This window comes from Danio aesculapii, chromosome 12 (assembly GCF_903798145.1).
Source record: "Danio aesculapii chromosome 12, fDanAes4.1, whole genome shotgun sequence".
Lineage (NCBI taxonomy): Eukaryota > Metazoa > Chordata > Actinopteri > Cypriniformes > Danionidae > Danio > Danio aesculapii.
Window position 1 is genome coordinate 33,454,836 of NC_079446.1, and position 14,343 is coordinate 33,469,178.

The 14,343-nt window shown below is 39.5% G+C and overlaps 1 protein-coding gene across 1 annotated transcript in view; it reads right to left on the minus strand.

The window, feature by feature from the left end:
- Positions 1–2,004: 2,004 nt before the first annotated feature.
- Positions 2,005–14,343, minus strand: part of grin2cb (glutamate receptor, ionotropic, N-methyl D-aspartate 2Cb) — a 62,564-nt gene continuing 50,225 nt past the window's right edge. The window contains 7 exon segments of the mRNA XM_056470205.1: positions 2,005–3,785; positions 5,464–5,696; positions 6,348–6,535; positions 8,370–8,530; positions 9,316–9,548; positions 11,234–11,359; positions 11,853–12,006. Coding sequence (XP_056326180.1) covers positions 2,403–3,785; positions 5,464–5,696; positions 6,348–6,535; positions 8,370–8,530; positions 9,316–9,548; positions 11,234–11,359; positions 11,853–12,006 — 2,478 coding nt within the window. The 3' untranslated portion in view covers positions 2,005–2,402.

Sequence of the window (14,343 nt, forward strand, 5' to 3'; positions counted from 1 at the left end):
CTAGGGGATTTCCATGGGGCCGAATCACAAGCAAATCTGATCAGACACATTCAAATGAATGTGAATTATTAATGTTCTGCAAACACATGTCTGCCTCGTCATTCCATTGCATCTTTCACATGGCTGGATGAGACCAGGCCCCCTTGACTTTTAAATGCATTTCATTTTTCACCACAGCTACCTGTGGCGTTGATATATCGCTGCTTATTTCTTCCAGAGGACGATCCCCAGCCTCCCTTGATGTTTTTATATGCATGTATTGAATCATTTATCAACTGGCAAGATCATTCAATAATACGCTTTTCAGGAACACCAAGAAATAAGACTTTGCTGGGATCGCAATGATGATGATGATGATGACGGCTTTAGACTGCCTCTCCTTGTGCTTGCTTTTTTTTTTATGAAAATGAAATGTGGTGTTGTTCTGCGCCAGGCCTCTTTTTTGATGTCACAGAAACATTATGAAAACAGTACAATTATTCTGTGGTACATAAATCTATCTGCGCACGCTGGCGGTATGGAAGATTAAATCACTGCTGCTGCACTATGAACTGTAATATGGCAATAACAAAGAAAAGCTTGTGTTAAAAAGAAAAAAGTGTAAAGTTTCTCGATGTTTAGATTCTCAAATGCTCCTCGCTCACCGCTTGAAACGAAGGCTTCTTATCGAGAGATAACAAAAGCCTTACAGCATAATTACCCCAGCACAGGTCACCTTGAGCATCACAAGAACGCTGTGCTGTAGAGACAGCCCATATAATGAAATCCTAGAGTAAAGGACACTTTTTGGTAGCACGTCCTCCTGTATGATCACCCCGAAATGTTGCTTTAATGAGACTTTCTTGACAACCTCAAACGAGTCTCAGGAGCTCGTACACATTCAGATATTGTAGCTTAAATCCCGACTGAAGGAAGTGTGGTTTCTCCTTTCCTTGTGGTTTCTCTTCTTTTACATCCATTGCACCATCCTTCTCGCGCTCTTTCACACTCTGGAGCATCGCAAGTTTATTTTGAGGCACAGACAGATTTCCTCGTGGGTATGTGAGGTTTAGTATACAGGTCAAACAGACTTTGTAGCAATCACCCGACATCAACAGCAGAAATTCTACACTAAACCTGATCTTATGGATGTCAGCAGACATATTTGGGGGATATTATTAAAGCAATGCTTTTTTCCGTCGTGTCACAACTGCAAATAGCCAATCCCTGTTAAAAGCGGTCTAAAATATGCCACGGCTCTGCATATAAAAGGCAGTGTTCAAAGAGTTATATCCGTCAGCCATCTAAAGAAGACAGCAGTTACAAAGGACTAACTGATGGTCCTTTGTGATTTATTAAAGTGTGAAGATCCTTGATGATGCTAATATTAGAGTACCATTCAATTTGCTCGTCTTCAAAAGCCCGCTCACAGCAAAGAGAGAGAGGAGATTGGACATTGAACGAGAGACAGAAAGGAAACGTTAGAGCCTGAAGAATCCACTTATATAGCCCTGCTGTTAAAATAAAGAATATCGGACAATATGTCTGAAGTGTTTACAAAATTTCAATATCATAGAGAATCACACACTGTATAATAGGAAATGTACTTCAAAATGAACACTTCGTATATTTTAGTGCTCCGGTTTGACTTCACTACTACAACCTTTGAAGAAACACTCTTTCATCCCGTCCAATACACATATAGGAATATATTGCATTTGGTGGACTAAAGAGAACGGCTAATAGTTTACAGTTCTACAAGTCCATACGTTTCAAATTTAACCGTTTGAATATTTCCCTAAATTATTCCCTCAATTATGACATTATTGCACTTAAAAATATATTTAAAAAAGAAAACAAATGAAACAATAATCATGGTTTGTGTTCTGCTTGTGTTAAAGGAACAGTTCAGCCCAAAATGAAAATTTTCAGTTTATTTACTCACCCTCCGGCTATCCCAGATGACGTTTTTTCTTGAGTAAAACGTTAAAGACGTTTTTAGCTGAAACTGTGGTCTTTGGTGATTCAAAAAAAAAGCAAGTTGACTGCTAACAGCACATTGAGAGTCAAAAAAACATCTGAAGAAAAAAAAGACACCTACATCTGGGGTGGCCTGAGGGTGAATAAATTAAAAGCAAATTTTCATTTTGGGGTGAACTATCACGTTAAGGCCAATTCACACTCCCCCAAGTGATTCCAACCAATGTTAACAGTCACTTCAGATGACAAATGCAGCTTTACCACATCCAATCACTAAATAAAAGCACTGACCAATGCCAATGGAAGTAACCAGATGAACGTGTCTGTTGCCGCTGGCCGCTGTCTGTTGGTGCAGTGTGAATTGGTCTTTAAAGGCAAAGTCATTTAGGTCAGTAGAAGCTTGTGGTCCAAATAGTTCATAATTGGCACATGGAAGGACAAGTTCACACCTCTGATTCCAGACTGGAAATTCTGCCCCATGTCATGGGCACAATAGGGCTGCTATGAACCACCCTGCTGCCTGGAACAGGCACTAGATGGCCATCATGTAGCTGTGCGGGTCCCCTATACCCTCCATATACACTGTCACTGGGATGTCCCATGCACGGAAAGATGTTGCATAATTCGGCTGGTCCATATGACAGTGGGCTCTGGTAGACTGGCAGCTCTGGATAGGAGTAGGGTCTATGCACCAAGCTGGATGCCCTCCTGACTGCTGCCACATTGTGGAAAATCGCCTCCTTGTAGGAAGGCAGCCTGGTGGACTGGCTATGTCTAAGCTTCTGACTTTTCCTGGAGTTTCGCCGGAAGGCATGAAGGTAGGTGTGATCCATCGGTTGGGCATAACACATGGTGTTCCTCACCCGTCCGTGTACATCCACGCAAGGGAACAGGTCAGGTATAGTTACTCTAGAAGGGGGTGCGGCAGTGGCTCTGTCACCTGGGAATTTTACTCTGTCTGGACCCCAAGTGGCTTTCAGGAACGATGGTCTGCGATGAAGCTTTCTTTTCCCTATCAAAGGTATTTCGTCAAATGATGCGGGGTCAAAGTACGTTTTGGCACAAGAGTTACAAGCTGCATCTGCTACCACAAAGGGATTTTCACTGAAGGATGAGGAAAGGTGATTTTCAGCAAAACTGTTTGCTTCGGTATGACATGTTAATTGGTCTTTATAATCATGAAGACCCCTCAAATCCATAGACTCCACCAGGAGATTTTGGGGCCTCTTTTTCCGCCTGACTGCATCTGAGAAGTCATTGTGACAGGACTTGTGGTGTTCGGTGTAAATGTCTCTATATGGGACGAAGGAGGAACCTGTGTGAGCCAGGTCAGATGGAGGGTCATGCATGGCAAGATGAGGTGTGCTTAGACTGGATACAGGAAGCATGCCATCGTAAAGACCTCTGGTCCTGGCAGGAAGCGTGTAGCGAAGAGGAGTTGGCCGTGTTAAGACTCTGTGATTTACCATTAGCGCTGGGCTGGTGGTTGTGGTGTGTTGTGTGAAAGGTGGAGTTATGGAACGCTGCATGTGAGGTATGTGGTTCTCTGCGACATTAGCAATATACGAGAAGTGACCGGGAACTTTTTCTGTGGTAGTCACCAGAGGAATACGTGCTGGGAGGCTGCCACTCCGTCTGCTCCAGTTCTCAATGGTCTTGGTGGCGTTATCCAATGAGTTCTCAACTTTGGCTGAGGAGACGATGTCCTTGGCTGTCTGAAGCATTTTCAGCATGTTGGCCTGGGCGTAATTGGCGGTGATATCTGGATTCTGTATGCCGGTAGATCTGCCAATGTCTTCTACTCCATTGAAGCAGCTGTATATGCCCTAAAACATAAAGTGAATAATGTGAGTGTATTTCTGCAGATAAGTGGTATTTTGTAGGCGTTTCATTGGATTCATTCACTATTTTCCTCCATTATAATGATTAATAGAGCATATTATATTTTTGTAGGAGACAAAGATCAGTTCAGTGTTTCGTGTCAAAGTTTAATGTGCCTCCTTATGGTGAATTATTTCATTATTTGTACTACAGTAATGTGGTCATATTTTAACTTAATTTGCCCAAAAATCTATTTTAGCAAAATATTATACAGTAGATTAGGGCTGAGTGATATGGGCAGAAGAAACGATTTTCTCTCTATTTTCTTGAACAATATTGCGATTTGATTTAAATCACAATTTTGACACAAACAGATGTTTTACAGTGTGAATCTGAAACATTTTTCTAAAGGAAAACAATTACATCTCTGTCTGTCTTCTGACCACATGTCAGAAGTAGTTGCGTGTACTTTTGTACATGTTGACAGATTTTTTGTGAGGCTGCTGTGAAATAGGTCATACACATATCGCGTCTTTTGTGTGCACAAGTTATTTCCAATGAAGGCACCTGGCTTGCATGCATATTAAGAGTGATGCGCGCGCGTATTCCATACGCTCCAAGTTGAAAATATATCTACTTTCAGAACGCGGCAAGCCCTCCGCGAGTCACGTAACAAGAACTTAGCTTAATACTTTATATAGAATATACACATTTAGACTAATTACCTAAGACCAACACAGAAGACCCAAACACTCAGTGCTTTTTACTTTTATCCACAAATTAAACGTGCATCAGAACTGCAGCAATGTTTTGTTAGTTTGACTTCCTCTGAGAATGATGGGCGCCGAGCAATGACAGAGGAGCGCGAGCACAAATCACGTTGAATGCTGAAGGAAGCGATACACCTTGCGCTTTCCACATGCTTTTAGACGCGATATGTGACTGACAGGTCTTACAAACTACCTGATTCGGTGATACATCAGCCTTTCTCTATCCAAAGTAATCCCACACTCGTCATCTCTGTTTATGCAGGCTATTTGTCATTAAGCTGAGTCTCCTGTTCTTGCCCGCTCTCTTTAGGCATGATGCATTATGATTGGTTTAAATAGCATACTGTGGGAAAATCGTGCTGTAAGGCGATTTAGAAATTGCGCATGCTCAAATCACGGTTTCTATACAATTTCAATTAATCACACAGTCCTACAATAGATGCAATTCTGCAATAGACATTGCATTATGATTGTTTTGATTGTAATTATGAGTGTAAAATGCCAGTGTATTTTGGAATTAATAAATGAATGAATTAAGGAGTTTAAGTGGTCAGTTTACAGTATTTGCAAAGAGATACTTTTTTATATAAGAATAAAGCATGTTTTTTTTAATAATTTCACAAGGGTCTTCAGAAATCATTGTAATATGCGGATGTAATATGCAGATGTGGTTCTTGTGGTTAATTGTCAGCAAAGTTTCTTAATATTTTTAGGGTGCTTCCTTAAATATAACATCCAAAAGAAAAACTTTTATTTAAATTATACATTTTCACATCTTTGCAAGGTAAAATTATTAATTACTTAAAAAAAAACAAGCAAAACTACTATATATCGATACCCAGCCCTAATATCATTACATTTCATAAATCTAAACAAAAATGCATTAAAATGGAAATTAGCACTGCAATCTTACCCTGCTAATGGCCAGCAGAAAGTCTAAGTGATCAGATTTGTGAACAGAGTGCCTGAGTTTCCAGTAAAGTAGATGTTCCCAAGCAAAGACCAGCAGGCTGAGACCCATGGCCACGAGCAACATGTAGAAAACACCTGCCATGTTGTCTATGTCTAGTTTAGAGCTCATGACCTCGTTTTTCTCATTCTGGCATATTCCAGACAGCCATACTGTCTCCAGTCTCTGTGTGTCTCCTGCATGAAAGGAAAGAGGGTCAGGAACAATGCCAGAAACAGCGGCAGGCAAAGACTACTCAACTATGACAGAAACAAGAGGATACATAAGAATCACATATGTGGTCTGCCCCAATATGAAATAATGTGCCAACCTGGACATTATTTTAAAGCACTAGATGTGGATTCACAATATAAAGGCTGTTAAAAAAAGCTACCTAATTTGGATAAAATTGAATGTAACATTTATGGTGAGAAATGGATTGTCAAATCAAATCAATCAATCAATCAATGAACATAATCAATAAACCAACCACCCAACTAACCATCCAACCAACCAAACAACCAACCAATCAATCAATCAATCAATCAATCAATCAATCAATCAATCAATCAATCAATCAATCAATCAATCAATCAACCAATCAATAAATCAATAGAAAACACAAAAATAAAGTAAAATAAAATAAACCAAAACAAAATAGGCAGTATGGTTGCTCACCAATTCGCCTGAGGTTTTCTCTTACCTGTAGTTTGCACTGAAATGCCTTTCATAACCTCTCAATTCTCAGCACATTGAGTTTTTACACTAAGAGGAGAATGTGATAGCTTTCATGCTGGGGCAGAGGATATTAAGTGTGGACTAGTTCCGGTCCCCCTAGTGCAATTTACCATCTCCCAGGAACTGGAGAAGAGCCAGGTCTATGGGGCGCTTCCAGCGGGAGTCTTTCTGCAGAGCAATGCCGTAGCCTGTGGTAGCAAACACCTTCCCGCTACCAATGGTGACCAGCTTGCAGCCCTCATCCTTGCCAGCCATATAATTAAGAACTGCTGCATCATATATGAAGGCGTCCAACTTCCTACACAGAGGACAGAAATGAGCCCAAGGCAAATGGCTTAATAATTACACATAATTACGTCAAGTAAATAATTAGCTCTTGTTAATTTATACTCCTTTTTTCCTTGACAAATGGAGGACGATACATTATTTATGCTTGGCTGTTTCCCACCAGTGTTTCACTGACCTTTAGATCTCTGCAACTCAAAAATATCTAACCAAATTGCTTCTAAATGATGCCTATAATGGCTAATTGAGTTCATCTCATCACAGAATATTAACCGAACAGAGGATCGCCGTGTTCTTTGTACATGTATGGTATACGGTAGTAGCATGTAAGGGTGTATTGCATTATAAATACAGTAACAGTATCAGTTGGTCCTGGATTTTATGATGAATATGACAAACTTAGTGCTGTGATTATTACTATAAAAATAGGTATGCTTTAGTGGCATGCCTCTTGTAACAATTTGATTTCTGTGGTCCCTGTTGCTGACATAGACTCACTGGTCACTTTATTAGGTACGCCTGTCCTGCTGCTTGTTAACGCAAATAATCAGCCAATCACATGGCATCAACTCAGTGCATTTAGGCATGTAGACATGGTCGAGACAATCTGCTGCAGTTCAAACTGAGCATCATAATGGGGAAGAAGGGTGATTTAAGTGACTTTGAAAGTGGCATGATTGTTGGTGCTTGACGGGCTGGTCTGAGTATTTCAGAAACTGCTGATCTACTGGGATTTTCACATACAACCAACTTTAGAATTTACTGAGAATGGTACTAAAAGAGAAAATATCCTGTCAGCGTCAGTTCTGTGGGTGCAAATGGCTTATTGAAGCCAGAGGTCAGAGATGAATTGTCCGACTGGTTCAAGCTGATAGAAAGGCAACAGTAATTCAAATAACCACTCGTTACAACGGAGGTATGCAGAAAATCATCTCTGAACAAACAACACATCCAACCTTGTGGTGGATGGGCTACAGCAGCAGAAGACCAAGTGCCAAGTGCCACTCCTATCAGCTAAGAACAGGAAACTGAGGCTACAATTCGCAAAGGCTCACCAAAATTAGACAATAGAAGATTGGAAAAACGTTGCCTGGTCTGATGTGTCTCGATTTCTGCTGCAACATTCAGATGGTAGGGTCAGAATTTGGCATCAGCAACATAAAAGCATGGATCCATCCTGCCTTGTATCAACGGTTCAGACTGGTAATGGTGTGGGGGATATTTTCTTTGCACACTTTGGGCCCTTTAGTACCAACTGAGCATTGTGTCAACGCCACAGTCTACCTGAGTACTGTTGCTGACCATGTCTATTCCTTTATGACCACAGTGTACCCATCTTCTGATGGCTATTTCCAGCAGGATAATGTGCCAGCATTGTCATAAAATGCGAATCATCTCAGACTGGTTTCTTGAACATGACAATGAGTTCACTGTACTCAAATGGCCTCCTCAGTCATCAGACCTCAATCCAATAAAGCACCTTTGGGATGTGGTGGAACGTGAGATTCGCATCAAGGATGTGCAGCCGACAAATCTGCAGCAACTGTATGATGCTTTTTCATGTCAATATGGACCAAAAAGTTCTGACGGTTTACCTAATAAAGTGTCCAGCGAGTGTATTTGAATCAAACACCACCAGTTTTCTTGTGTAGTTTCATTCTATGGCAGCTTTCACGCTTATTCAAATAAATTAACTAACAGAGCAATCACACTACATTTAGTTTTAATCAAACCAAACTTGCAAACTGTGAACAGACCCTAAATGGTACCACTGTAATGTCTTATTTTAGCGCTTCGAGCTCTGGCACACTACCACACACACATAAAGTGTTATCGCTGAAGCCCACCCTGTCTTAAGGCTGTTGAGAGCTTCTTCCACTCCCTTCTGGTTGTATTTGATCATGTGGGTGTGCATGTCAGGGTAATTGCTTCGAATGTTCCTCTCTGTGCTGCCATTTGGGACCGTTCCGAAGCGAAAAGGAGGATAATGTTCCTGGGGTTTTTGAAACTGAAACAAAAAGGAATAAATGGCATTTCAATCATTTAGCTGAGGCCTGATGCAGCATAACCTTAATAGTGTAGATCAACTCAGATTACATGGACTTCACATCGAATGACCTACTGCCTTGTGGTTGTGACCTTGGAAAAAAGATCAAGCTGCCTTTTTTATTTATCTTCTCAATAATTCATGCATTTTCACAGACTGTTGGCAAGAGTTGACTCATATTTTCCACAATGCACATTGAAGCTAAAGTTGAATCCAAATTTTGGCAAAAACCTAGGTTCAGGACTCAATTTTAAAGTCAAGAACACAGATGAATGCATTCCATATATATTTAGTTGCTTCTAGTGAGTAATAGCATGGCTCCAAGCACTTGTGTTAATGTTTGTATAAATGATTAATCTGTTGTCGCTCACAGCGCTGCCTAATGAAAAATAATCAAATATTAGTAATCAAGAAGTTGTTTTATAGACAGGGAACTTTGAAAGGTGCCAATTTACTGATATCTTAATGACAGTAGTGTATTGACTTTGATTTTTGGTCCTTTTTGACCAAAATAGATTGCTAGTCATATTATCAATTTTTGCAATTGCCTAGCTCCCGGTTAAAAATGTTACAATACTGTTGAATATTTAACACACAAAATATGCACACTAGATATGACAAGGCCTTCCAGCTATCAAGAACTCTCTTTTGTTTTTGTCATACATGCTTCTACACACACAAAACAGATCAAAAGGTCTCCAATTGCACCATTGCTGTCATGCAGCTCATTTACAATTACATACAACTCACCTTTTGTCACTGAGCCCAGACACGGTGTCAATGTACTGCTCTTGGATCATGAAGGCAGCTAAATTGGCTGTATAGCTGGCTAGGAAGATTACAGCAAAGAATGCCCAGACAAGGACCATAATCTTGCTGGTCGTTCCTTTGGGGTTTTCAATAGGAACAGAGTTGTTGAAGACGATTCCCCACAGGAGCCAAACAGACTTCCCAATGGTAAAAGTTGGACCCCCAGGGGCTATAATAGAGATGAAATAATATTTAACATGACAATTCTAAAAAGCTTATAGTGTAAATATATTTCAACTATATCAAAAGAACTAAAGCAATTATGCATTAAGTTGATCAAAACTTATAGCACAGACATGTAATGTTACAAAAATGGATATTTCAAGGCAAGCTTTAAATTGAAATTTCTATTCATCAAAACATAGGCGGCATGGTGGCTCAGAGGTTAGCACTGTCACCTCACAGCAAGAAGGTCGCTGGTTCGAGTCCCAGCAGGGCCAGTAGAGTTTGCATGTTGTCCCCTTGTTCGTGTGGGTTTCTGTGTGCTCCGGTTTCCCCCACAGTCCAAAGACATGCGCTATAGGTGAATTGAATAAACTAAATTGGCTGTAGTGTATGAGTGTGTGTGTAAATGTGAGAGTGCATGGGTGTTTCCAGTACTGGGTTGTGGCTGGAAGGGCATCCGCAGCGTAAAACATATGCTGGAATAGTTGGTGGTTCATTCCGCTGTTGCGACCTCTGATAAATCAGAGACTAAAGGCTGATTTATACTTCTGCGTCATGCGTACGGGTTTGCTTCAGCGCAGCCTGCACGTGGTCGCATAGCCTTCTCCGTGGCTGACGCCGACGCTAACATGCACCTCTCAAAGAATATAACTACATGTCGTAACAACGCGTAGCACAAACTCTTTGATTGGTCAGCTTGGTAGTGGTGACAAGTGTGAGCGGTGCTGAGAGCCGCGAGCCCGATGGAGCGATTGTTTACAAGTGTCGAGTCGTGTGAAGGAGCTACAGATGGAAACTTTTGTTTTGTGTTTACCTTATGATTAAATTTGTTGCACGTCCGCCAGTTCCCGCCTCTGAATGAGCAAGTTTTAGCTGCTTGTACATTAAGGTAGCGTTCAGAAAAAAAAAAAACACCCACTAAGAAACTCGACACAGAGGAACACAAAATCCTACTGCCTGCTAGTGCTTTGGAAGTGTTATTAAAGAGAAACGCAAACAAAACACAGAAGTATAAATGCACGACTACGCGCAAGGCAGGTGCCATGGGTCACGCTGATCACTCGATGCAGAGGTATAAACTAGCTTAAGCCGAAGGAAAATGAATGAATGAATTCATCAAAAATCAATTACTGATTAAAACGATCACCACTAAGACAGCACAACTGTTTTAAACACTTAAAATGTTTGCAATCAGCATATTACAATGTTTTTGAAGGATTTGTGAAATTTCCTTTTGTGAAATAAATGTATTGGAGACTTCTAAAGCATTTAATAATTAATGTTTCATTAAAAAAATGTTTTCTTTTTTTTTTTTAATACACACAAGTACGTCATCCTATACTAGAGTATAGACTAGACTTTTTTTAGGACTTTTCGACTGAATTAGACAAAGATCAATCCATACTGCCAAAGACTTTCTTTTCTCTTTCCACCTTGACATCGGTTCTTAATGTGGTTCTTGTGTCTCACACACAGCCACAGAAAAGCCAAGCAATTAATCAAAGTCAAATTAGCAAAGCGACAAACGTTAATTAAACCTCCGAAAAATGACCTTTTACACTAGGAGACAAGTACACACCCTGTCAGCTCAGTTTATGTGGATTGATTAGGCTGCTCCTACAACTATTCTTCCTCTTAGAGAGCTTTGGGCTTCATAGAGAGAAATGTGTTTGAAAAACCAAGGCTGACCTTTGGCACTGACAAGGCTCCGGTTGTACCCAACAGGGCTGAAGTACTCAAAGACAAACACGGTGACTGCCACAACAGTCAGGCACATTACAAACATCATAACCCATACGGCTGGACTGTAAGGCTCTGAAAGACAAAGACAGGTTGGGTTTGACATCTCACTGAAATGCAAAAATTTGCTGATTAATTAATTAATTATTAATTTCTGTTTTTGTATTACATTAATTAATTCAGCATATAAAGGACAGCACATACACTTAATATACAAACGCACTTCATTGAACATACACAATGACATCACCTATTGACTATATATCTGTGGGTTAACTATGCTAGTTACTAGTTAATTAAAGTTATTAGTAACTAATAACCTTAACTTTTAATAATGTGCACCTTTTGTAAAGCTGCTTTGAAACAATAATTATTGTAAATAAATAAACTTGAATTGAATTGAATATTAAGTTTATGAAGTTGAAGATTCTGTCGAAAAATGTCTGTCAAGGATTTATTTTCAGTTGAATCCAACAGAGGGATAACATTTTAATCTAATCACAACCACCGCTGGTGTGAAATCCTAGCCTGTGCCCTTGGAAATGGACGGTTAATGATGGCTGCTCACCCAGGAAGGCAGAAGGTGAGACTGTTCCATTGCTTCTGGCCACCATAACACTGATCCCAGTCTCCACGAATGGCACTGAAAAGTCAACAATCTCTGAGCGCTCCTCGTTGATGGTTAAAGAGCCAATAGCCATGTCTGCACGTTTGTAGAAGACCTTGAACAAGGAGAAAGTGAGTGAAAATATGTGGAAATCTGTTGTATACTGAAATAATGAAGGCACATGTGGACCACACATATGGTCAGCTGTGGATGAACATTACAATTTACATTTAAGTACAAACTTATAGATATCAATCAACTATACTGTCTATGTACAGTGTGTATACAATGCAGACTGCAATATCTGTCACACTAATACCCTCTTTTATCATACCGCTATGACAATTTCTATTAAGGAATTTACATTTGATGCAAAAAGTGTGTTTTTTTATTATACTTATATAAAGTAATGCACTCACATATCACGTAGTCACTTCTGAGAGAAACACTTTACCAATTCTCAATATTTCCTATTGGCTTATTGCCTGCTTATTATTAAAATATAGTCTGTTTATTAGTGCTTATAAAGTATGATCCTACTCATATTTTATGATCATACTTCATTCTACCCAATGCCTAAAGTCAAATACTACCTCACTAACTATTAAGCAGCCAATTAGTACTTTATTAAGTAAAAAGTCTTTAATGGTTTGTTAAAAGTGCAGTAGGTGATTGTCTTCAGAAACATTTTTTTGTTGTGCTGGCTGAAAGTCTCTCCACAATCCAATATTAATGATTAAAGGAAATGATCTAAATGTGTTTATATGTATTTTTATAGTCTGGGAAAGGCGTAAGACTAAAAAATGTTCATCCAATTAAAAATTGTCGGGCAGACAATTCCCATAATTGTAATTGCCCAAACTGTCAACAAATGTAGATTTGTACATCTTCGCATTCCCTTTCACAGCGATCCGCCATTTGCGCATACACGCACATTCACGTGCACATGAGAGAAAGACAGAGAGAAAGAGAGAGATAGAGAGAGAGAGAGAAAGAGAGAGAGAGAGAGAACGGTAAAAACAAATGCTGAATCAAAACTTTAAAATCCTGAATTAATATTGGAGTTAGTTTTGCACGCTGGAGGAAGGATGACAACATGGCTGAAGTATTTCTTTCAGACAGGTAATGTTCTGTTTTAAAACTATTTTAGTCACGCAAAGCTGATGTAGATTTCATTGTTTTACGAATGGGTTAAATACACAGAAGTGTTGTTCAGCAACTGAAATCTTCCGGCGAAAGATTGATGCGACTATTTTCATTTACATAAGGGACCTTTTACAGCATCGATAATGTAGATTTGAATTTAGTTTAACATTAAAACATCAGTAAATAGCGCTATTCCACCTAGCCTGCTTTACTGAGGTGAAGTTGTTTTTCACATCACATTGGTTCATTCTTGAATAATGACAACCTGTGACGCGCTGCCTATATTGTTTACCATGCTACTCTGAATATTCGCTCTCAAATAGCATGTAAGTAACAAGTGTAATTCCTGCACGTCGCTGGCCAACCACTAACCATACAGTAGTCACTTTAGGACTAAGCACGTGAGAGAGTGAGACCAGAGATCCTTGAATGCATGAAATATTGCACATTATGACAAGTTTTGCTTGCTACACAACTGAAAACGTGCTCAATATAATACAGTTTTCTGTTCGGAATTGTAGTATTATAAAGTATAAAGTTTTCTAACTGGCGAATGACATGATTAAGTAGGTCTCCGTCATCTTTAATGTGCGTGTTTGTGTTTCAGAAGGCGTGGCTTTGGACGGCAGGGGTGGAACTGTGTTTCAAAGATATTTTGCTAACCGGTTAGCATTTTGGCAGATCAATACTGCACCTTTAACAGTAAGACATGTACCTTAAAATAAAGTGACTGATATTTCTTTCTTTTTATTGTTTAAAAAAACCAATGCTTTTATTTTGTGAGGATGCATTAAAACTGAACAAAAATAACAGTGAAGCTTTTTATCAAATTATTACAAAAACGATTCATTCTGTTTTTCCTTTTATATTTATTATATAGGGCATCACAGTGGCACAGTAGCATGATCGCCTCACAGCAAGAAGGTCGCTGGTTTGAGCCTTGGCTGTATCAGTTGGTATTTCTGTGTGGAGTTTGCATGTTTTCTCCGTGTTCATGTGGGTTTTCTTCCGGGTGCTCCGGTTTCCCCTACAAGTCCAAAGACATGTGGTATAGGTGAATTGGGTAAGCTAAATTGGCCATAATGTATGTGTGTGAATGAGTGTGTATGGATGTTTCCCATTGATGGGTTGCAGCTGGAAGGGCATCAGCTGCGTAAAACATATGCTGGATAAGTTGGTTCATTCCACTGTGATGACCCCAGATTAATAAATGGACTAGGCCGAAAAGAAAATCAATGAATGAATGAATTTAATATATAAAAAATTTGAAAAGTTTCTTCAGTTCCAAATTGGCACACTAAAATGA